The sequence below is a fragment of the Aedes albopictus genome, chromosome 3, assembly GCF_035046485.1.
Source record: "Aedes albopictus strain Foshan chromosome 3, AalbF5, whole genome shotgun sequence".
Classification (NCBI taxonomy): Eukaryota; Metazoa; Arthropoda; class Insecta; order Diptera; family Culicidae; genus Aedes; species Aedes albopictus.
Window position 1 is genome coordinate 336,624,697 of NC_085138.1, and position 25,860 is coordinate 336,650,556.

The 25,860-nt window shown below is 38.9% G+C and overlaps 1 protein-coding gene across 2 annotated transcripts in view; it reads left to right on the top strand.

Annotated features, from left to right (window-relative positions):
• LOC134284269 (beta-arrestin-1) overlaps nucleotides 1–25,860 on the top strand; it is a gene marked incomplete at its 5' end in the record, with an annotated part of 128,989 nt that overhangs the window by 95,678 nt on the left and 7,451 nt on the right. Inside the window, 3 exon segments of one of the 2 annotated variants that reach the window (XM_062843011.1) lie at nucleotides 199–228; nucleotides 3,765–3,851; nucleotides 13,243–13,470. In XM_062843011.1, coding sequence (XP_062698995.1) covers nucleotides 199–228; nucleotides 3,765–3,851; nucleotides 13,243–13,470 — 345 coding nt within the window. 2 annotated transcript variants of the gene reach the window in all.

Here is a 25,860-nt window from a genome sequence, read left to right on the forward strand (position 1 = left end):
CTTGATTGCACGCTTCTGAGTTGAGAAAATAGCAAGTGAGTGTAACTCTTTGCAAGTGAGTGTTCCCATCCTTGGTCCGGGTTCAATTTCACCAATTAAAGTTTACTGTCCGGTATCCGTATTTTTTTTTTGTTTTTGTTTCGAAACGATATGGCTCTTTATTGTCTCGTGTTCTTTTTTTTTCTTTTCCTTATCCAGGTCTCGCAACATGGTCGATGGAAAATATAGGTACTCTCATTACCTCTGAACAAAAGCAAAATTTCAATCGCGATAGGCGTGACATTCATCCCTCGAATTGTTCCATTGTCTCATTACGTGTGCCATTCATTAAAACTGACGACGACATGTATCATTGAATTTTTTGTCGAAAAGAAAAATTCAATTGAATCCAGTGAAATGGAATAAAAAAAAAATGTAAAAGTCGAGAACTTAAAATACGGAAAAAAGAAATTGGACAATCAAATAATCAATTTATGAATCCAAACATCGAAATATCATTCGACTGAATCAAATTGCGTCTCATATTGTCACTTCATCCTTCATATCACCTGAATGACCGACCACTAGAAATAACACAAAATCGAATTTTATTTGTTCCACGACACCTCTATGTGTAGTGTATGTATATTAATTTGCATGAGCATTTAAACATGTATTTTTACTCAATTGCTCCCATTCGTCAGAAACAAAAGAAAATATTGATTTTTGCCTCACCGCATTTTTTTTTTTTTTTTTTTGTACGAGGATGTTTTGTTGGTGTCACTCATGAAAATTGAAAAAGCTGGCATTCTATCATTTGCATAACAAGTGCGCACACAATGCAGCACGCATGTTCTCATATTCCGAGAGGGGATCAGATCATTTACGTGTTTGGTATTGTTCATGTGGCAGAACCAATAGAAATGACTTTTTTATATAAATGGTCAGGATCCAGCGTGCCAGCTACGAAGATTCAATAAATGGAATTATTATCTTCGCTGAATTTCAGTTATTTGTGAAACATTGAGGTCTTGAACATCGATTATCTATTATCCTATGCATTCTCTTCTGTTTACTCTTAGTGAAGGCGCTGTTGGTGAATCAATAAATGTTTTTGTTTAAAATATTAATAATTTTACGATGTAGTTTTTTAAGAAAAATATGAAAACAAGAGTTAAGTTGAGCCAGTGAATGAGAGCAGTAAATAATGGGGATTTTCTTTATTACCATACGGATTTGGACCGAAGGGTCTCAGATTTTTATGAAACTTTTTCCACAGGCAGCGCTCATGGATATATGTATAAAAAAAGAGAAAAAATCAGGGTCGCCTATTTTCCCGGAAAACTCAGGTGGATTTTTCTTGTTTTCCCCGACACTACTTACTTTGAAAATCATAACTCAAAAACGAAGCATCATAGAAACAAGGTTTTTTATATAAAAATTAAAGCAAATTTTCTCTCAAGAATCCAAAAAAATATTAACTGGAAAAAGTTTTCCATTTAATTTTCCACCGTTGAGAAAATTTGTAAAGAAAAGCCGCAAAAACTATGCCTGAAACCATAGTTTTTCAAAATTATTTTTGAGAAGGTAATTTTATAAGTTTTCATCGCAGACTTCTTTGAAATGCACTTTTTTTTCAAAGTTTTTGAGCTATGACCAATTTTGTGAAAAATTTCCAAATGTGCCATATAAGCCTTTTCTTTGAAAAATCATAACTCATGGACGAAGCATCCAAGAAACAAAGTTTTTATGAAAATGATAACAAATTTTCTCACGAATCCAAAAAAAAATATCAAATGGAAAAAGTTTTCCACAAAATTTTCCACTGTTGCAAAAAAATCATAAAGAAAAGCCGGGAAAACTATGCTCGTAGTCGCGGAAAATTTTTAATAAAATATTTTTGAGAAGGAAACTTTATAAACTTCACAGTAACTTTTAGGAGGTACTTTTTTTCGTTGTATTATATGGTTTATATTATATGGTCATTTTTCACAAAATTGGCCATAGCTCAGGAACAAAAAAAGGACATCCTGTTATTGGAAATGAAGTTTATAAAGTTTCCTTCTCATAAATATTTTATTAAAAATTTTCCGCGAGTACGGGCATAGTTTTAACGGTTTTTTTCATAAATTTTCTCAACGGTGGAGAATTTTGTGGAAAACTTTTTCCAGTTCATATTGTTTTGGATTCCTGAGAAAATTTGCTTTCATTTTCATAAAAAAATACTTTGTTCCTACAATGCTTCGTTCTTGAGTTATGATTTTTCAAAGAAAGGACTTATATGGCACATTTGTAATTTTTTCATAAAATTGGCCATAACTCAAAAACGAAAAAACTGCATTCTAAAAATTTCAGCGATTAAAACTTATGAAATTAAATTACCTTCTCAACAATATTTTTTGCAAATTTTTCACGAGTTCGAGCATAGCTTTTTTTTTAAATTTTCTCAACGGAGTTAAATTTTGTGGAAAACTTTTTCCAGTTTATATTTATTTTTATTCCTGAGAAATTCACTTTCATTTTCTTAAAAAAAACTTTGTTTCTACGGTGCTTCGTTCTTGAGTTATGATTTTTCAAAGTGAGTAGTGTCAGGCGAAAACAAAAAAAAAATCCTCCTGAGTTTTCCAGTAAATTAGGCGACCCTGCATTTTTCTCAATTTGTTGTTATTCATATATCCATCAGCCTTGCCTGCTGAAAAAGTTTCATGAAAATGTGAGACAATTTGCACGATAATAAAAAAAACCTCTAATACAACCTATTTTCTATTACCCTGCAGCTGCTTGTGTTTTCGAATTTACACAACTTTTTCAAAATTGTTGTTATTGTTCATGTTGTTAAAAATTGTTCATATTAAAAAATTCCAGTAAAACCTAGTAAAACAACTTCGTAATTAAAAAGAAAATCGCGTTAAGTACTGTTCCTTTTAATTCCACTAAGAATTTGCATCCTTTGACAGATACGTATTTCGACCTCAACTGTAAGGTCGTCTTCAGTGTCTTGTACTTGACTCGACTTCGTAATGGAATTTCATTTCGATCTTAAGGACAAGATATTTGGAGTACATAGCTCAAATTTACTAGAGCACCGTTTTTAAGAACCGGAGAACGGTTTTGGATCAAAATGCATCATGCTCATTGGTCAGTGGTTGTCATCAGCGTGATGCATTTTGATTCAAATCCGTTCAACGGTTCTAAAAAACGGTGCTCTAGAAAATTTGAGCTATGTACTCCAAATACCTTGTCCTTAAAACTGGAATCGCCCGGATAATTTTCCTTTTTCAGGTTTCTCATATATCATTTGCATGAATTGTCCTCATCTCGAACGACCTTTTTTCCACCTCCCATCTCGGTGGAAAAAGTAAAGCCATTCCAACTTTTTACACCTATCTGTATATTAAAATCACTCGAACAAAGCCCATTCAAATTAGCCTCATTAAATCATGCTCTGTCACAACCTTTTCTTCGCCCGACTTTCCACCCCCTTCCTCGCGAAATATCATTGTTGACCGACCCTCCGTTCGTGCCACAGTCACCAAACCAATCAAGCACCATATTCACGAAGATCGCATTCACACGCCATCATCATCATCATCATCCGTTCTGGGGTTCTGGTCTGGGTGAAAACCAGGAGAGAAGCCTAGCGCCCAGAAAACGAAAACCCACCATTCGAAATAATGCTAATTTGACTTCTATTTGTTTCATGCTGTGCCGCCTCTCCACGCCGCACCCGTCCTCGAATTGCGCCCGCCACCTGTTGGATGTGGAACACACCTGAACCTGAGCAGAATTGCCGATCCTTCCCAGCGAGAGAACCTCGGCATCATCGTGCAGTATAAAGTGAAGGTTAAGCTGTGCATTACACCTTTGGGCGGGTAAGTAGGATTCTATATCGACCGCGGGGTGGGTGGACGCACAGTGATATTGTAGAATGAAAAATAGGCGAAAGTTGAACTTAGATATTGTAAATTATTCTGGAGTTTTTATCTGGAGACATAGTTATTTTTTGCTTTTTTTTTATTTTTTTTTATGTTATTTTGACGAATTTCGGAAAGTTAAATTAGTTTATCGATCGATTGAATCTGACTATACATGTCAATGGTTGCTCCTCCGTGATTGATCTGAGCTGGTACCAATTGCACTGAGATCCAAATTAATAAGGGCTGGGACACTCCACTTATTCTCAAAGAGCAATTTAAGCAGCTCATACATTTTTGATCAATAACGGCGCCGGCCACGTCCTCATAGTCAGTTAGGAAGGGAAAGGAATGTTAGAGTGTGCTGGTTGTTGCTACTAAAGACCGAGAGCAGCTCTGCATCCCAACCAGCACGGACTGGGGTATTTGTTAGGCGGAAAGGATGGGAGATCTGGGAGTCACCGTTGGGTCGGTGATGCGATCCATGGATAGGGGGTTATTTATAGTGTTCGTAAGGTGATAGATTGTGTGGTGAATGAGATGAATAAGGTCAAGCGGCACAGTACGCTTTGGTTGCATAACTTGTAGACGCTATATACACTGTGCTGTGGAAGTTAGAAGGAAGGAAAACGAATTTTTGCAATTCGTTCCTGGTTCTAGCAATGACTATGAACATATGAATATACATCAGAGAATGTAGAGAAGAGAGAGAAAGAGAAAGTGGATAGAAAGATACAAAGTAGGATGAAAGGGACGTGCCAGGGATTGAACCCATGACCTTCTGTATACGAATCAGAAGCGGTAGCCACTAGACCACCAAGCCCGTTTTGTACACAGGGTCAAATATTTCGACAATGATTTTTCATAAGGGCCTAACTGACTTGATCGATTTCTCTTCATCGGCTCTCTCTTTCGCTAATAACTTGATCAAAACAAACAAAATCATTATTCTTTTTGTTTCTATAGCAACTTGTAGTCTTCTTATTCGCATTTCAACCAAAAAATCTTTGGAAAACTCAATACACATTCTGCGATAACACAAAGAGAGGATCGATGAAGAGAACTCGAAAATGTCAGTTAGGCCCAAATGAAAAATCAGTGTCGATTTGTCCAAAAAGAAACCAACGCTCAAACATCTTGTTTGACTCGATTGAATTTTCATTAGTGTCCAACTGATGTGGTTTCTTGAGTTTTTTCCTTGTCAAATATTTGACCCTGTGTACTTCAGGCCTTAGGCATTGCATGTTTAGATTACTTTCGGAGATTTTCAGACCGCAATTCTCAATATAAGGGTATTCTCCATTATTTGTTATAGCATGATTTTAGATCCTGAGTATTTGTAAGAAGCCCATCGGTTCAAATTAAATACTTGCATATTGTATATTTTTCACAACATTTTAGAACATCCGACATCTTTTATTAAAACCGTAAGTATTCAAAAAAATTTAATTCAGATCAAAAATTCCACAAAACAATCGCAATAATAAATTATGCATCGTTATCTCAAATGTTGAGGCACCACCTTGGATACTCTAACCACCATTTTTGAACTCTGCACATTTCGCCATAGCAAATATGGGCATAAATTAAAGACAGTCTTGTCAGAATCCCGAAATGGCCGCCACAATGGCCGACTTTGATTCCTACTCACGATTCCGAGCGCACAAATCTCTTCGTAAACAAAACCAGCGTACCTGATCTTCTTATTTTATGCTTAATGGATAGTACGGAGATCGCAAGAAATTTCTTGGCCTATCTTGATGCGTGGAAAACTAAGGCAAGGAATCGCTCAAGAAATAATAAAGCGTCGCTTTGTTCCGGATCCTAGTGCGGAGCAGAAACAAAATGTCAAATCAAATGGGGCATGCAGTGTTTTTTTTTTCCTTATTAACCCTAAAAGGGATACCTGGGGTCCATTGGACCCCAGGCGCCTGTCAGAGCTCGTCTTTGATAGAACACACTCAGCGAGGTGACGAAACTGAGGCCATGAAGGTATCCCTTTTAGGGTTAAAGTGGCTTTTCGCCCGAGGCATGCAGTGTTAAATTTCTTGACCATTCCGATCACGAAAAAAATAATGCACTGAACGAAAATTACTTGAGCGATTCCGTTTGAAGTGCATACCTCGCATAAGTGAGCAACGTAGATTTTAGGCCGCCAATTTTGATATTCTGCTAAAACTTCATAAAACAGCCGCCATCTTGAACTCTGAGTCGACATCTTGGGTTTTAAACCGCCATCTTGGATATTTTAGTCGCCGTTTTTGGACTTCGGACAGATCTTCCCCATATATCCATATATCCATATTGCATGGTTTCACAGATTTAAACTTCATAAACAGCAGTTTTCTTATGTTTTGAGTCGCCATCTTTTTAGAATTTCAGGCAGCCATCGTGGATTTTGTGGTCACTAGTATAATTTTCTACACAAAATTCGTCAACCATGCTAAAGGTTACAAAAATCGGCGCAGTTTGGCGTTTCGCATGGTGGGGTTTGGCTCAGTTTTATGTATGGCCAGTTCCACCGGTCCACCGGTGCTGGTCCGGACAGGGGACTCTGTTATGGTCTTCTTGTTTTCTTACCCCGCATTGAAACTATGCTGCTGTGTTGAAAGATAGGTTGTCTGTCAGCTTGAGCCGCAGTTATGTTGGCTACGAAAACATTGCATTGGTGGGATAGGGATGCCACTTCCTTGGGTCCGGATCACTGAAACGGCCCTCATTCCGGAATGCCTCGACCCTCCGAGCCTTCTATCGAAAATTCGTTTTTGAGTGAACATATAGCCTTACAGTTCGCTTTGGTGTACGAAAAAGGCAAACAGGACCGCACTTTACTTCTTGTTGATCTACTCAGAAGAAAAGGTCCACAGAGTTCTCTACATTCTTAGTTTGAATAAAATAGTTGTCTAATATGTACTGTTTATTTCGAATATGTACTGTTTTCTTCTTTAATACATTTTACACATAATAGCTGTCTACATGTTATGTATAAGAACTGTCATGTACATGCTATACATAATAACTGTAAAAACAAATATGTTTTCATGTTATGCCAAGGGTTTTTACTGGAATAATTATTCGAAAATCACGTTTATTTAAGAAGGAATCTGGATAATCATACTACAGGAACAAAAGGAGGGTTCCTGTTCCTAGATAAGACATGTATCCACCAGCAAGCTGAAAATTTCGATCAGATGCAACAAGTTTCATACTGATGAATCCGAAAGTTAGAACCCATCTAGAAATTGCTCTATGATATTTTTTACTGAAATTCCGTCAGAGTACCTTTCTGAAAGTTTTTTTAAAAATACCTCTTGGAATGCCTTCCAGAATTTCTCACAAGATTCCTTTTGTATTTTTTCACGCCATATTTCTTGGTATTTCTTTTTGAATACTTCACACAGATTCCTACCGCTAGTTCCCAAACTTTGGACAATTCTTTCCGGAATTCTTCCAGGGTTCCTCAATTTCGACCGATAATATCTCCTGGAGTTTTTCACGAGAATCCTACATAATTTCTTCCGTAAGGTTTTACGGTATTGATCCCAGAGTACCTCATGGGATTTTCCCGGAGTTCCTCCTGCGTTTTCTAAAAAAAAGCAAAAAAAACGTGGATTTTCTTCCAGGATTTATCCCGAGATCTCCACAAGAGTTTCTCTCAGAATATCGGTCAAATGTTGTCGCGAAATTTCTCCTAGAGTTTTTCTCGGAATTCCTCTTGAAAACTTTTCGTCGTTCTTGCTGGTGTTACTCTTGGGATTGTCCCAGGAGATATTCCCGGGATTTCTTCCAGGGTTTTTAAAAGAAGTTGTATCTAGGATTTCTACTCCAATTTGTATTTCTTTGGAAGCTCATACTTGAATTTCTTTAAAAGTTTCTTAAACAATTTCTGCACGAATTCCTCCTGGGATTTCTATTGAAGTTTCTACTGTACTTTTTTCAAGAAATTTCCGTGTGCTTTCTTTTAGAATGTCTCTCGGGATTTCTAGAAGATTTTCAGCTGGGATAATTCCGAAAGATTCTCGCATGATTTCTTTTGAAGTTTTACTTGAGATTTCTTTCGAAGTATTTCCCTGTTTTTTAAGAAGATTGCCTTCGGCGTTGGTCCTGGGATGTCTCTCAGAGTGTTTCTGGACTTTATCCTAAGATGATCTCCGGATTGCCTTTTAAGATTTATGCTTGAGCTTTCACTGATATTGCTTATGAAATTCTTCAAGTGGTTTTAGGTTTCAGAGCCTTTTCCAGGCTTGTCCTCGTGGTTCACAGGGCTTATTTTTTCAGGGCAAAAATTTTCCCGGATCCCCAATTGTCCCGAGATTTGAATGCTTCTTCTGGGATTTCTTTCGCAAGGTCATTTGCTTGAATCTCGAGAGTAGCTTCGGAAGTAATCCCGGGAAAAAAACTGGGACATCTGAAGAAAAAATTCTGGGAGTTATCCCGGGAGAAAACAATACGGTTAACTCTGAACACCTCTAAGAGTAATGCCTGGAAAAACTACAAGCGAGGAAGTCCCTCCAAGATAAATAACGGTAATCTCTCTGGGAGAAATCCTTGGAAGAACTTCTGCAAGAATATCGTAAAAAACCCGAGAGAAAAACGAGAGACGAACCAGCCAAGGGCTGAAAGTCTCTATAGGGTATCGTGCCACTTGGGCGGTGGCTTCTATATTCGTCTGTTTTCCACTATAACTCAGTCAATTTTGAACCAATTGACTTGAAATGTTGTACACGGGTAGATACTATACCTATCTCACCGCATTCCAAAAATTGTGTCAATTGGTTCAAATTTGCCTGAGTTATAGCGGAAAACAGACGAAAATAGAAGCCACCGCCCAAGTGGCGCGATTCCCTACTAAAGACAAATCAATCTATCGAAAGAAACTGTTGGAAAGTCATTACGGGAAACCACTAAGTAAGGATCGTGAAAGAACTTTGGATGAATTTCGGAAGAATCTCAGATAGTAGTTCAGCGAGATAAGTAGCTCTGGAATCATATCCATTCAACCGCTGCAACAAATCCTGGGAATAACTCTTAGAAATCCCGACAAAATCTCGGAAGAAATTACATATGGAATGGAAGCAAATTCGTTAAAAATCTCTGGATGGAAACTTTGGAGAACTGGATAAAGCCAGAAATAAAAACTTCGACAATAAACCTTTGATAAATTCTATGAATACTTGGAAGGAATTCTGTGAGCAGCGGCGAACATAAAGTATGAATTGCGGTATAGAAATGCAAGATAAAATCTGGAAAAGAATTTAAAAAAGAATATTGGAGAGAATTTCGAACCGAATTGTGGACACATTTTCAATCAAATTTCTAAACAAATCTCTGAAGGTGGGAATTGTTGATATTTTTCGGTGATTATAAACACACTGAAACACGATATATGACGTTTCGGCCTACTGTCTTTCAACCATCATCAGATTAGTATAAATCGATATTCCTGACACCAGTGTGGCTTTATTACTGCTATTTATTAGTAATAAAGCCACACTGGTGGCAGGAACATCGATTTATACAAATCTGATGATGGCTGAAAGACAGTAGACCGAAACGTCATAAATCGTGTTTCAGTGTGTTTATAATCACCGAAAAATATCCACAATTTCCAAATATAAAACTCGACGGTGACCAAACCCCAAATTCCTGTAAAAACTACATTTATAGATAGATAGATAGATTTTTACAAAAATCAATCCAGATGCTCCACTAGGGATTCATGGAAGATTTCCACTAGAGGTTACAACGTGCAAAAATTTCCCGAAATATGGCTCTTGTAATGTTAGTTTCACGATTAAACCTAACCATTCTTTGAAATATTCCAGATTTTGTTTTTAAACGTGCTTCAGATTATTTCCAGTTAATCCATAAGAAATTCTATCAATACTTCTGACTCAACTTTACAGCTAGCGGAATCAAAAATTAAAAAAAAAATGGTTGATAAACGGCTGAGAAAAATAAATTCAAAGTTTTGAAATTTTCTGCCAAATGAAGGTCAGGCACTTAGCATAGGTGTTAATTTAGATTCAAAAATTTCATTAGGAATTATTGCAAAATATCTTAAAATCCGCCAGTGATTTCTTTCTTAAATTTTCTATAGCTCATTCAGTAGCATTTTGAGAAGATATTTGAGGAATTTCCCCAGATATTAAGGTGAATATATAACGAAGCCACACCTCGAATTTTCAAGAGCACAAATCTGAAGAACCGAATGTCGGTTTGAGTTGAAAAGTTGATCGTTTGGTTACCCGCTGGTGGTGACCAATCGATCAACTTTTCAGCGCAAACCAACATTCGGTTCTTCAGATTTGTGCTCTTGAAAATTCGAGGTGTGGCTTTGTCATATATTCACCTTAAAGTAGAAATTCTTGCAAGACTCTCTATAACAGATTCTTCGAAAATATTACTAGAAAGCCATTAGTAGAGTGAAAATTCCATAAATTCCGCTGCATATTACTTCAGGTATTTCTGTAGATTTTCTAAAGTGTTTTCTTACATACATACATTTATTTGTTCAACATCATTAAGACAAGACATAATCAACAATAGTACGCCACAATACTCGGTTTGTGGCTGCCGCTCTCCATCCTCGGTCGCGCCCAATGCTCGCCAAGTCACGCTCCACCTGGTCCGCCCATCGTGCTCTCTGCGCTCCACGCCTTCTTGTGCCAACCGGATCCGTTGCAAACACCAGCTTTGCAGGGTTGTTGTCCGGCATTCTTGCAACATGCCCTGCCCAACGTATCCTTCCGGCTTTGGCCACCTTCTGGATGCTGGGTTCGCCGTAAAGTGCAGCGAGCTCGTGGTTCATCCTTCTCCGCCACACACCGTTCTCCTGCACACCGCCGAAGATCGTTCTTAGCACGCGTCGCTCGAAAACTCCGAGTGCTTGTAGGTCCTCCTCGAGCATGGTCCATGTCTCGTGCCCGTAGAGGATCACCGGTCTTATTAGCGTTTTGTACATGGTGCATTTGGTGCGTGGGTGAATCTTTTTCGACCGCAGTTTCTTCTGGAGCCCGTAGTAGGCCCGACTTCCGCTGATGATGCGCCTCCGAATTTCTCGGCTCACGTTGTTGTCAGCCGTCAGTAAGGATCCGAGGTAGACGAATTCCTCCACCACCTCGAAAGTATCCCCGTCTATCGTAACATTACTACCCAGACGGATCCGGTCGTTTTCGGTTCCGCCTACCAGCATGTACTTTGTTTTTGAGGCATTCACCACCAGTCCGACCTTTGCTGCTTCGCGTTTCAGGCGGGTGTACAGCTCTGCCACCGTTCCAAATGTTCTAGCGATAATGTCCATGTCGTCCGCAAAGCACACAAATTGACCGGATTTTGTGAAAATCGTTCCCCGGCTGTTGAGCCCGGCTCGCCGCATCACACCTTCCAGCGCGATGTTGAAGAGTAGACATGAGAGTCCGTCACCTTGTCGCAGTCCCCGGCGAGATACGAATGAACTGGATAGTTCACCCGAAACCTTTACGCAGTTTTGCACACCGTCCATCGTTGCTTTAATCAGTCTAGTCAGCTTCCCAGGAAAGCCGTTTTCGTCCATGATTCTCCATAGCTCTGCGCGGTCGATACTATCGTATGCCGCTTTGAAGTCGATGAACAGGTGGTGCGTTGGGACCTGGTATTCACGGCATTTCTGGAGGATTTGCCGTACGGTAAAGATCTGGTCCGTTGTCGACCGGCCGTCGATGAAGCCGGCTTGATAACTTCCCACGAACTCATTTGTTTTAGGTGACAGACGACGGAAGATGATCTGGGATAGCACTTTGTAGGCAGCATTCAAAATAGTGTTTTCTTAGGGAATCCTTTAATCCTTAATCCTGAAATAGAAAATCTGAACGAAATTCAACAGAACCATTCTGAACAACTCACAGAATGGAGTTATATGGAAAACTTTTAATGAATCACTAGAACAAGCTCTGAAAAATACTCCAGAATAAGGTAAGTTTAATTTATAGATGTGCATTTTGCTGAATCAATTCGTCACACTAAAAAAACATAAATATTTTTTTAGTGTGGGGAATTTCTTCAGAAAATTGCACATCTATAACTTACCTTATTCTGGACTATTTTTCAGAGCTTGTTCTAGTGATTCATTAAAAGTTTTCCATATAATACAAATACAAATAATTTAATAATATGGTTACAACGTCATTAAAAAAAAACCAAAATGCTAACTACTTCTTTCAACCGTGGAACTAAACAACCAAAACCTATGGATTTACAAAGCTTTTTTCCTTAATATCGCAAAATTAAGACAATTTGCAATAACTTTTTTGGAAACGCTTTTTTGGCATAGACATTGTCGTTCGAAGTCATGGGAAGTAACGGATTAAGATCCTTATTGATTTTTTTCTAACTTCGTCCATAGTTCACCTACATTTTTTTAGGTATTTCTAGCTCTGAATATTCCAGAAGAATTTTCGCAAAGCTTTATCATGTACCGACTTTTTCGAACCCTCTAAGCAGAATACCCTCTTCGAATGAGTGTAATCAGTTTCGTACCTTTTAAATCCGCCCTAATTGCTTATCCTTTGACAGATACGCGTATTTCGACTACCACTTGTAATCTTCCTCAGTGTCAGTTATCCACTGATAACTGACACTGAGGAAGATTACGAGTGGTAGTCGAAATACGCGTATCTGTCAAAGGATAAGCAATTAGGGCGGGATTTAAAGGTACGAAACTGATTACACTCATTCGAAGCAAAGCTTTATGTTATTTCAAAAATTTTGTTCCGAATTTTTCCTTGCAATAGATCCTTTCTTTTGAAAATCTTCCATGAACTTGTCCAGTGATTTCTCCTGGATTCCTTCCAGAGATTCTTTTGAAAATTATTTCCCAAGTTTTATTTTGAACTTGTTAACCGTATTCTTCGCAGATTTACTTCTGTAAACTCTTTCAGAAGATTTTCAGTAAGTTTTGTTTCGGAATTGTTCCAAATATTCCACCGAATTCGTCATCAATTATAACCTCTCAGTGATATTTCTCCTGGAACTTTTGTAAATTATTTCAAGAACGTGTTCATAGCTTTTTCAATACGAAGCTTGCTTTGGCAAATAGAGTAAAGTTAAATACATTTATCTTTATTAAAACATCCCCAGTTCCTAATACCAAATTTGGTGTCAAACTAAGGCGCTACGTTCAATTTTGTTTTGTAGAATTCATCAACCAACAAAAATAATTAATTTTTTGCCCAACTTTTTCTCGAAAACGTATCACTGTGCGTACACGCAACGTGGTCAGGTCACCTGTAAATGACCAGCCTTCTCATTGCCCAACACACACTCACCCTCACGTAATTGCCAACGTTTTTTTATTGCCAACGCTTTGCAGTGACCTGGTGGCCGAGCTGCCATTCATCCTGATGCACCCGAAACCGGACGACGACGAACCGCTGATAGGGGACCACCGATCGCCGGGCCGAACGATTGGCAACTCGGACAAGCTACACCCGGGCGCGGGAGGAGCCGGTGGCGGCGCGGGAACCGGTGCCAGTGACCTGAACAAGAACAGCACCGGTGCCGGCAAGGAGGACGGTCCCAATCTGATCCAGCTGGATGGGTGAGTATTCGGTGGAGGGTTTAGGGGGATAAGCCGCCCCGTCGCGTCGCCGTGGTCTTTTCAATTTCATGACCGGCACTACTGGGCGGGTTTTCTGGTTCGTTCGATGTGCGTTTCGCGCCAACTTCCGATTTGGGTTATATTTGAGGGGATGAAGTGCTGCGGCCGGATTGGTTTTGTTCGCCTGCTGTAATAATGGGGATGGATTAACGATTGGTTACGAGGTGGTCGCGTGGTTCATCAACCATAAGTGGAATTTGGGGAATTTGTTTCACGATTGCCTCTAATAGACTGTGTTTACGATCGAAATAAGCAGACGCATGGTGTTTTGTAATGTTCCAGCCGTTTTTTTCTTGATATTGCGTTTTGAGTAGAATTTGAATTACTTTTCTGGAAGAAATGAAAACTTTAAACGTCTTCTGGAATCCATTGAAAAAAATCCGTAAAAAGATCGTCTAAGAAGTTGCTGAAAAATCTACTAGCTAGAGTAATTCCCATTGCTTCAGAATCTCGTAGCTGAGACAGTTAATTTCTCTTGGGATATTGATGAGGAAATCCTTAAGGTAATTTTAATGTTAAATGAGCAGAAACATCTTTCATGTTTTCGTTTCAGAGCGGAAACATTTTTGGTAAGATGATATGATCAACATCGACAACCGTGAATTGGGCCACCAAATTTTACATTACATTGATTTTCGTTCTGTCACATTTAACCTTTTGGACGCGGAGGGGTCATATATGACCTCAACATAGAAATGGATGTATTAACTCACACATTCAATAAATCCGAATACTGTCTTCGGCAAAGTTGTTGCAAATTGAGTCCTTTATTAAGGAAAATGGGAATATTTGTATTAGAGGCTTCACAACAACCTGAACACCATAAAGTTTGGAGAAATAAAATAATTGGCATACCAGTTGATCTAAAACCTGAATTTTGATATGGGTTATATCAAAGAATAAAAATAGACAGAATGCCCTCTCTTGACTTTTTTTATGTAAACTCCAAGCGACAAGACAAGTGGCGCTCTCTAAGCGTATCAAGGTGGAAGCTCTCTGTAACAGTGTTCGTGATTTGTCATCAGAGAAGGTGGTGTGCGTATGTTTTGATATCCGAATACAATCAGTAACGCACACTACCGTATGAAGGTTGAACTTTCATCCGCAGATAGCGCTGCGGTAGTGCCCCCCCGAACATAAGCGGAGTGGACATTCTTGATATTCTTATTCTTTGGTTATATTCATATGTATTCACTTAACCTTAGTCAAGAATATCAAAAGGTGAAATGTTCTAGGTGTTCCAAACTGTCCTGTAGTAAAGTCCTTCAAATCTACAGGAATAATTTTATGTGTTTTCGCCATAAATAATAGCATTGCATAATCTGCTGGGATTGGTCAAGCTCTTCAAATCTCAAGTGTCATTTAGAGGCACCATAGGGATATTCCAGATCAGTCAAACAACCTTAAAGTTCAGACCTTCAGGTCTACATTCGTAACAGCAGCCGTTGTTATTGGACCAATCTAAACTCTACTTTATATTATTATAAACCTTTGGGACATTCATGATCGTTTCAACTGTCTTATACTTAGGTCCTTCAAATCTACAAGAATAATTTTATGTGTTTTCGCCATAAATAATAGCATTGCATAATCTGCTAAACTCCGTGAAGCTCTCGAAATCTCAAATGTCATTTAGAGACACTATAGGAATATTCCAGGTCAGCCAAACTATCTTGGCGTTCAGCACTTCAGGTCTACACTCGTAACAGCAGCCATAAGTATCTGATATATTGATTAACGTTGCATGATGAATCGCGGTCACTGGGCCAACCTGTCTACTATACATTATTATGAGCCTTTAGGACATTAAGGGTCGTCCAAACTGTCCTGAAGCTTAGCTTATGACAGTAACAGTAGTTAATCTCACAATGAACTGTAACATTACACATCAAACTGTTATCTGTAATCCACTTGGAATTTCATGAGTAATTCCAAGATAGTTTTGAAACCTTTCAGATCAACACACACGAGACGCGAATTGAGACAAGACATAACACTTATCGTTCTTACAATCGTCAAGAAAAGATTAAAATTACCTTTACGTCGACCGGTTTCAGGCCTGATCTAGCCCATCTACAGGACAATTTCCGACAATGGCTTTAAGATCAACCAAACTACTTCGGAAACCATAGCTTCAGGTCTACACTTGTGATAATACCTTTTGCCAGTACGTTAAGTAGTGTTACATCCACTGCACAGTGGGAAAAATCGACCCAAAAAACGGATCTTTTAACGCCGCTGGTTTCGGTACGTGAAGTTGACCATTTCTGACGTAAAAAAATACGAGAAATCGATTGGTGCTAATTTCATTCACCGCACGGCACGGGAAGTGGTCCATTTTGCCCCATTCTGCCTTTTTTCATACAAAAAGAGAATCAAAATGTACTTTCAAACAACTAACACGACTGTAGATCACTGAAAATAGCTGCAGGTGTAATTAGAGGTTAATATAAATCATAAACGTTTATGAAAGATCCTTTGAAATGCTTATTTTGCCCCATATGCCCCAACAACTGCTGGAAATTGTGAATTTTATATAATTATGAATGGATTTTTATGGTTACTGATTTGAATTTTTTTTTTTGCACAATCAAAAAGCGCTTGATCTGTTATCGCCAGAATCATCTTCAGTAATTGTCCAATTTGCCCCATTTTGCCCTATTATCATAGAAAAATGAGATTTAAACTGCATTTATAAGAAACAGATACTGCTATGGAACGTTTAAATTAGTTTTTGTTGCAATTGAAAGCTAACAGTTATCATGCGCATATATGAAAGATAGTTTCCTTATTTTACCCTACATGCCCGTAAAACTACTCAATGATAACATTTTTCGTATTGTTTTGTGATGTCACTAGTTGCTGTTATTTTTAGAAATATATTTATACAAATATGATTTATTGGTTAGCATTAGAATCATTCTCGGTAGGTTACAAATAGCTGTCCGTTTTACCCCAATTTGCCCTGATTTGTTGTCGCTTTGATTGATTGATTGCTTGATTTCTCGCATTTGCTTATGTCCGAATTGATGAACTTTTGGTATTGAAACCAATGTAATCGAAAGGACAGTTAAAAAATATGACTGGTGGGGAGTTCAGGGTATTATCAGCATTAATCTTAATCTAATTTGTGGCAAATATGCGCACAACTGATTGAATGAGGCATTTCAAATATATATAATTTGGTGCTTTAAGACGCCATATTCAATCAGTTTAGTGCATATGACATATTTCATAAAATGTTTATTATACCCTTAATTCCCCATCCAAAGCTGAAATTATGGAAAAAGTTACATATATGTCTTTTATACATTACGTGACAAAAAATCACGGCTAATTGGGATGAAATGGACAGCTGTTCATACCATTTTGAAAATGATTCTAGTATAAATCGATAAACCGCATTTGTATATATCCAAGATGTTTCAGGACTTCATGTTTTGCATCCAGCAACATTACAAAACCATACAAAATATGTTATTATCCAGCAGTTTTAGGGGCATGTAGGGTAAAATAAGGAAAATATCCTTCATATATGCGCATGATAACTGTTAGGTTCCAATTCCAACTAAAACTAATTTCAACGTTCCATGGCAGTATCTGTTTCTTATAAATGCAATTTAAATCTCATTTTTCTATGATAATAGGGCAAAATGGGGCAAATTGGACAACTACTGAAGATGATTCTGGTGATAACAGATCTAGCGCTTTTTGTTTATGCAAAGAAATAAATCTAATTCAAATCACTAACATTAAACATTCATTCATAATTATATAGAATTCACAATTTCCAGCAGTTGTTGGGGCATATGGGGCAAAATAAGCATTTCAAAGGATCTTTCATAAATGTTTATGATTTCTGTTAACCTCTAATTACACCTGCAACTATTTTCAACGATCTATAGTCGTGTTAGTTGTTTGAAAGTGCATTTTGATTCTCTTTTTGTATGAAAAATGAGCAAAATGGGGCAAAATGGACCACTTTCCGTGCCGTGCGGTAAATGAATTTAGCACCAATCGATTTCTCGTATTTTTTACGTCAGAAATGGTCAACTTCACGTACCGAAACCAGCGGCGTTAAAAGATCCGTTTTTTGGGTCGATTTTTCCCACTGTGCACTGTAGTTACCAAAGTAGTTCGAGGAACAATACGCGTTGTTATATATTTTTGAGATATTATGGGTCATCTAAATTCAAGAACAGTTTGGATGACCTAGGATATCCCGACTGGTCTGATACTGTTTTTTGTACTTTCAGTAGGCTTACTGGTCGTGATAGATTACAAATTGTAGCTTTGTATAATGAAAGAAGTTACCGTTACACGCGTAGACTTTAAAAGTTAAACTCAAGAACAGTTTGGATGACCTAGGATGGGAGCAGGCCGTTAGGCCGAAAGCCGTTAGGCCGAATGCCGTTAGGCCGAAGGCCATTAGGCCGAAGGCCATTAGGCCGAATGCCGTTAGGCCGAAAGAGTCGTTGGGCCGAAAGGGTCGTTAGGCCGAATAGGTTGCCATTATATGTGTCTACTGATTTTATCGTTTTATATTGCACAAAACGAAATAAACATAAGAAAAGTCGACGTCATAGGGGAACTGTAGGGGGAATTTGGGAGGCGAAGTAGAAAAGATTTATAATACAGCATCTTGAAAAAGCTTATTTTTAGTCAGAAACAAAGAGTTATGATGAACGGGAACAACCAAAGCTATCGATAGGATAAAGATATTCAATACAGTAACATTGTCAACATAATCACGTTGCGACCACCCATAGTGCCTGTAACCCGGATTTTCCAACCACATCCTACATTTACATACGTACCTACACTGAAAGGAGTAAAGGAATGCAGTTGCAGCAGTCAGTCGGATGAACCGACTAAAACAGCATAACGCAAATTGGATCGCGGTGGCGTGTTGCTACTTGCAAATGAATGTAATACAAATCAAAAAGGCTATTATACCTAACCTAAGAGCATCAACATCATCGTGCTTATCATTCTACCATGAGCGGGATACAAAAAAGGAAACAGTGCAAAGGCAACCAGTTCAATATAGTAAAATAGAATACATTTGGGCGCTGTACAAAGTGTAAGTTCTGCTGCCAATTGGAATCGCTTACGAAGTGCCCTAGTGGACAAAAAAGCTGTAAGCATAAGTGGTTAAGAATAAATATAGCATTTCAGCTATTAAATTTTTCATCGGGATTTGTCCTTCTTTTAAACATAGGCTGTTCTTTGTAGTTTTAATGTTCTACTCGTTATGAGCATTACAGCAATTGAATTTTTCATCGGAGATTTTAACTTCTTTTGAAAATAGGCTGTTCTTCCTAGTTTAACTTTTCTACTCATTATAAGTATTTCAGCCATAAACGTTTTCATAAGAGTATTTCCTTTTTCTGTACATAGGCTTTTCTTCTAGCCTAACAGTTTTACTCACTATGAACATAACAGCTATTAAATTTTTCATCTGAAATTTTTCCTTCTTTTGAAAATAGACTGTTCTCTTTCCATTATAAAGATTACAGCTATTAACTTTTTCATCACAGTTCCTTCTTCTTCTGAACATAGGCTGTTTTACTCATATCCGTATTATAGCTATCAACTTTTCATCTGAAATTTTACTTTTTCTAAACTCTTTCTAGTTTAACTGTTCTGTTTCAAGGCGGAAGTCTACTGCTGCTCTTTCTAGTTTTAATGTTTTACTCATTATGAGGATTACAGTCCTCAACAGAGTTTTTCCTTCTTCTGAACATAGGGTGTTTTTTCGTAATATTACTTTTATACTCACTATAAGCATAACGGATAACAACTTTTTCATCGAAGTTTTTTCCTTCTTTTAAACATAGGCTGTTGTTTCAAAGTTTTAGAGAACTCGATTCAGTTGCACTTAATCTTGTTAATCATGGTCGTACTGGAACTCTGAATTTGTTCCCGGTGTAGCTACAATTTAGGCTTTAAAACGCGAAAAAGTATTAGTGTGTTTATTCAATTAATCATTCAAAGCCAACCAAAATTTCAAGATCGTAGACCGTTTCCCTCAAACATTAAACAGCTTCTTACCATCCAGTTGCCTGACCAAACCGTTCAACCTTACAACCCATTTGGCCTAGTGACCAGTTCGGCCTAACGACCCGACCCGTCCGGCCTAATGGCATATTCGGCCTAACAACCCTCGGCCTAAAGACCCTTTCGGCCTAACGACTCTTTCGGCCTAACGGCATTCGGCCTAACGACATTCGGCCTAACGGCATTCGGCCTAGCGACTTTCGGCCTAACGGGGTAGAACCATCCCAACAGTTCTGATACCGTCTTTTGAATTTTCAGAAGACCTACTGGACAAAATAGATTACAAATCATAGCTTTTATGATGAAAGAGTTACACCCGTAGGCCATAGGATCTAAACTCAAGAACAGTTTTGATAACATAGGATATCCCGAATGATTAGGATACTGCTTATTGAACTTCCAGAAAACTGACTGGACATGAAATCGTAGATTTGTATAATGAAAAAATGTAACCTTTACATGCGTAGACTTTAGGATCTATCAGAGATAAACCAGCCCAAGGCTGAAAGTCTCTAAAATAAAGCGAATTGAATTGAATTTAGGATCTAAACTCATGAACAGTTTGGATGACTTAGGATATCCAGACTGATCTGATACTGTCTATTGAATTTTCACAAGACTTACTGGACATGATAGAATACAAATCGTAGCTTTTATGATGAATGAATGTTACGTTACACCCGTAGACTTTAGGATATCTAAACTCAAGAACATTTTGGATGTCCTAGGATATCCCGACTTATCTGATATTGTCTTTTGAACTTTCGGAAGACTTACTGGATATGATAGAATACAAATATTATCTTTAAATAGCCGTTACACCCTTAGACTTCAGGATCTGAACTCAAGAACAGTTTGGATGTCCTAGGAAAGCCAGAAACAATATTCTGCATCATATTCTACCATTTCTATGCTGTTGAGCACCAAAACCACGGAAATACGTAAAAAAAACTCTATAATAACGCTTGAAAAACTACCGGCATCAAAGAGTTAAGTTGAAATTATGTAATATCCCAATTGAAACAGAACCTTAATTCTCCTGTTCCGTTGCTCGCTTCCGCGCTGAACAACGAATGAGATCTCGTCCTTCCCAGCATTCTTAGTATTTTCAGCTGATTAAGGATCTTCTCAACTGCAGCCAATGTTAGTGGTTCCACTGCTTTTGCTTAGTAGAAGTCACAAGGACGTTTCGGATTGTCCCGTTCTCGAAAACTTTCCACTCAATCGAAAAATAATCCACTCGTACAAAATTGAACCAAATCTTGTTTTCCTTTCTTCTATGATGCGCCAAATCTAACACCATACCCATAGCAAGAAAGCTACGTTGGTAATCGAAACGGATACGACTCAATTGTAACACTGACCTGACCCCGATTCCGAACCCTGAAATCGACCAAGGAAAGAGACCAGAAGGAGAGACCAGGGAAGCGTAAACAACATCACCATTTCACTCGCCATCGGCATCCATTCGATATGCAGTTGGTGCGCTCGAAGTTAGTTCTCCCACACTCCTCCACATGCTGCGACCACCCACAGTGCCTGTAACACGGATTTTCCAACCACATCCTACATATACATACACTGAAAGGAGTAAAGGAATGCAGTTGCAGCAGTCAGTCGGATGAACCGACTAAAACAGCATAACGCAAATTAGATCGCGGTGGCGTGTTGCTCCTGCAGAGATAACGATGCATATCCCTCCACCACAATGGCAATGCAATAGTAGATGATGGGAGCGGGGGAGAGTCTCTATTCTCGAATGCACCCACACCACACCAAGTTTGATCACTTTGAAAATGACACCAGTTGATGCATTTGCAGCATTTACTGCACTCCCAACCCAACGCACCACCTCACTCACTTTGTTATTGTTATTGACTGTCCTTGGTGTGGTATTTGATGACCCAAATGGGCACGTTCGTTTACCCATGTCCCCTGGTGTTGTAACGTTGGTACCTAAATGCGCATTAGATTGGTTCACTGTTTCGAAAATTTTGTCAGATTCTAAAATCCTCAATTTATTTTTATTTATTCCCGCTGTTAGAGTTTACGCTGCGACCAATAAGCTGAACTTCCGTGATGAGTCCCGTTATCATATTCTAAAATTACAAACGCATCACCATGTGTCAAGTAGTCAGTTTACGCCACGACGCATCGTCTCCCAGACAGGTGCAATGGAATTTATAAAACCCAAAACTTTTCCAGGATCTGCAGACCAAATCTCATTGGGTACTAGCCCCTACCTTATCTTACCGGTCAGACTAAGGTTCGAGTGACCTCTGCTGTACGTAGGAGTCTTCTCCATTCTACTCTGTCCATAGCTCCACTTGATCGACCCACCTAGCTCGTTTTGTACCACGTCTTCTTATACCGGTCCCGTCTTTCATCTGCACTCCGCCGTAGATGGTACGCATCATCTTCCGTTCGAAAACTCCAAGGGCGCGTTTTCCTCTGCACGTAGAGTCCATGCTTCGTGCTCATAGAGGACTACGGGTTTATTCAGCGTTTTGTAGATAGTTAACTTCGTGTGACGGCGAACTTTGTTTGATCGTAGAGTTCTGCGGAGTGCAAAGTAAGCTCGATTTCCTGCCATAATGCGTCTCTGAATTTCTCTGCTGGTGTCGTTGTCGGCGGTCACCAGTGAGCCCAAAAGTACACGATTTTTTCAACCGCCTCGAATTTGTGTACTTGTGTGTCGATAGAAATTCGGGGTGGTGGGTTCGGTGATTCCTCCCTGGAGCCCTTTGTCATCATGTAGTTTGTCTTCGACACGTTAATGACTAATCCGATTCGCCTGGCTTCACTCCTTAGTCGGATGTACGTTTCCGCCATCGTCTCAAATTTACGAGTTATAATATCGATATCATCAGCGAAACCAACCAGCTGAAAGGACTTCATGAAAATCGTCCCACTCGTGTTTATTCCCGTTCTCCGCAATGTTAAACAGCAAGCACGAAAGACTATCACCTTGCCGTAACCCTCTGCGAGATTCGAAGGGACTCGAGAGTGTCCCTGATATTCGAACTACGCACATCACTCGATCCATCGTCGCCTTGACCAATCGTATCAATTTATTCGGGAATCCGTATTCGTGCATAATCTGCCATAGCTATTCTCGATCGATTGTATCATACGCCGATTTAAAATCGATGAACAAGTGATGTGTGGGCACGTTGTATTCGTGGTATTTCTGCAATACCTGGCGGATGGCGAACATCTGGTCCGTTGTAGCGTGTTCACCCATAAATCCAGCCTGATATTGCCCCACGAACTCTCTTGCAATCGATGATAGACGGCGGCATAGAAATTGAGAGAGTATCTTGTAGGCAGCGCTCAGTAGTGTGATCGCGCGATAGTAGATAGGATACACGATAACTTCCATCCATTCCTCCGGTAATGCTTCCTCCTCCCAAATCTTGGTAATGACCCAGCGTAGTGCTCTCACCAGTGCTTCTTCGCCGTATTTTAGAAGTTCGCTTGGTAGTTGATCTACTTCAGCTGCTTTGTTGTTTTTCAACCTGCCAACCTCCTTCTCAATCTGTTGGAGGTTAAAAGCCGGAATAAGCACCACTTCTAGCCCTTCTTTGTTCATTCTTTAACTCAACTCAGCACTCCAGCAATATTGTGCGTGATGAAAGTTTACCTACCAGTATAAACGTAACACCCTTCATGAAACGATGTTTAGCATATTCCCACTAAGTCTCGGAATCGAGACTTCAGAAAAATATCCTGAAACATTTCTCCGTTTAACACAGTACGGACAAAATACTGTGGAAGGTGCCTGTTTTGCGTCCCTGACGTATTTTACGTACTCAAATTTTAATGTTCATTTAGCTCAATTTTCTTCATTTTTTATCCGATTTTGATGAAAATTTGACAGAACAATCGGAAATTATAACTACTGTTTCATAGAATGCACCGGTTGGTCAAGGTGGATGTCCGGTTCCGGATTTATACGGAAACCCATTGGGTACGTCGGTTGGTCAAAGTAGACCGCCTTTAAAAAAATCTCCTCTACAACAACGTTTTTTTATAATGGCTTATTCTCGGTAGAGCAATCATTGTAGAATTTAAATATGGCCTTGATTCTCTGACGAAGCGTGTTTTACGAATTGGAATCAATTTTGAAAATTGTGACGGAAATCGGTGAACGCCTAAATGTATGCAATGGCTTGTACATTCATGTAGTTAGAATTGTTGTGTCCAAAATTTGTTAATGTAAACTCAAAAAGAGAACTCAATATGCGTAGCACATAATAATATGTAAAACATAAACAAATCTGCTGGGTATGATTTGATTGCTAAATTCACTACGTGCAGAAAAACTATCAAAGTCTCCCCGGTTTACAGTACCTCGGAATGTGGAACAGGCCTCTTATAGTTCCATATGAACCTAAAGTATCCAAAGACAAGAATACTTTATGATTCAGATGTCGTAACTTATTGTTCCATATAAAATCTGTAAAAAAAAAACAACAAAAATGTCTCATTTGGCCAACTGACGTACCCCACTAGGTTTCCGTATGAATCCGAAACCGGTCATCCAACTTGACCATCCGGTGCATTCTATGAAATGGTAGTCATTTCTGGTTGTTCTGTCAAATTTTCATCAAAATCGGGTAAAAATTGAAGAAAATAGAGCCAAATGAACATCGAAATTTGAGTGCGCAAATATGTCAGGGACGCAAAGGTTAACCACCGGATCAGGCAGTCCGTAGTGATATTCTCGGCCAGTTGAAGAAACTGCTATCGATCAACTTCTTTCAAGTCCGTACATCCCACAAGACACAAAGACACATACATACCTACATAATCTACAAGATCAAATACAACATTGATAACTCACTTGGACTTTGTTTTGACTGATTGCAATTTTCGACATCCATTAAATTGGACGCGTATGCTTCCTGCCTGGTGTTATTCTTCCTTCAAAATATGCGTTCAGAATAAAAATCGTTGGAATGCGTAATGCTGTTTCGGAGTGAAGTACAGTCGTGTATTAGTCGAGTTTTTTCATCACCACTTCGAATGGATCTATACCAGTCAAAAACATGTTCTTCAGCAGCGTTTTGTTTGCCACGTTGTTCGTCAGACTCAGGTATTCGTCGAACTGCTTTTTATACCGGACGTGGACACATTCGCCTGTCACCTCATTAGGTGGCATTAGCCTCAACTTGTAGGCTTATTTAATATCGCACTTGTCCATGTCTGCTCTCTAGATACTGTAGGTTACTGAACAATGTGAAAAGTGTGTCCGGCCTTTTGGCCGAATGTCATTTGGCCGAATGCCATCTGGCCGAATGGTCATTTGGCCGAATGACGTTTGGCGTAATCATGATCAATAGAATTCATAGGATTTTTTTGACATTCTAACTATCGTTCATATTGGTAGATATGTTTCATTCTTTTAATCATACACTGCAAAATATTTTTGCTGGTAATCAGCAAACTTTGCTGATTTTTGGCGTGCTGATTACATTCAGCAATACAAATTACTGAGTATCAGCAATTATTTTTCATCTTGCTGAACCATCCAGCAATTTTGACAGTTGATCAGCAAAGTTGTGTTGAAATTCAGCAAAAATGTTGCTGAAATTCAGCCATTTCTTTTGCGGATTTTTGGCGTGCTGGAAGCATTTCAAAAATTTTGGTGTGTAGGCTATTCTTTCTAGTTTTGACATTGATGGATTAGTTGGCACTGAAACTGTCAATATTTTATCAAAGATTATTCCTTCTTTGAATCATAGGCTGTTCTTGCGGGTTATACTGATGCGGGGAGCAGTGGCATGATCACTTAAGTTCATCATTCTTTTTTCGGCCAAACAGCATTCGGCCAAACGACATTCGGCCAAATGGCGTTCTGCCAACTGACCCGGAACCGTGAAAAGTTTACTTTTCACAAAATAATTACTGGTGATCTCCATAGCCTTCTACTTTGAATACCATTAACAGGTTCCAGTCTAGTAGGCTTGTGCGTTGTTTTGTCTGTTTACCCCCAATCCCAGGATGCCTTTTTGGATTTTTTAACCTTCTTCATACATTAGCTAAAATTCAACCGCTGATGCAGTGTACGTTCAGCGTGCCTGTCTGGGTCATAATCATCATAATGCACGACTAGGTTTAATCACGATCTCTAGCTTTTGTGGTATGTTTCAGTCTTACCCGAGCAGGAACGAATTACTGACACATAACTGCAGGATACCATAGTCAGGTATCATACAAAAACTTGGTAATGGGAGCGTATTCTGGTATTGAAAATAGCTCATGTTG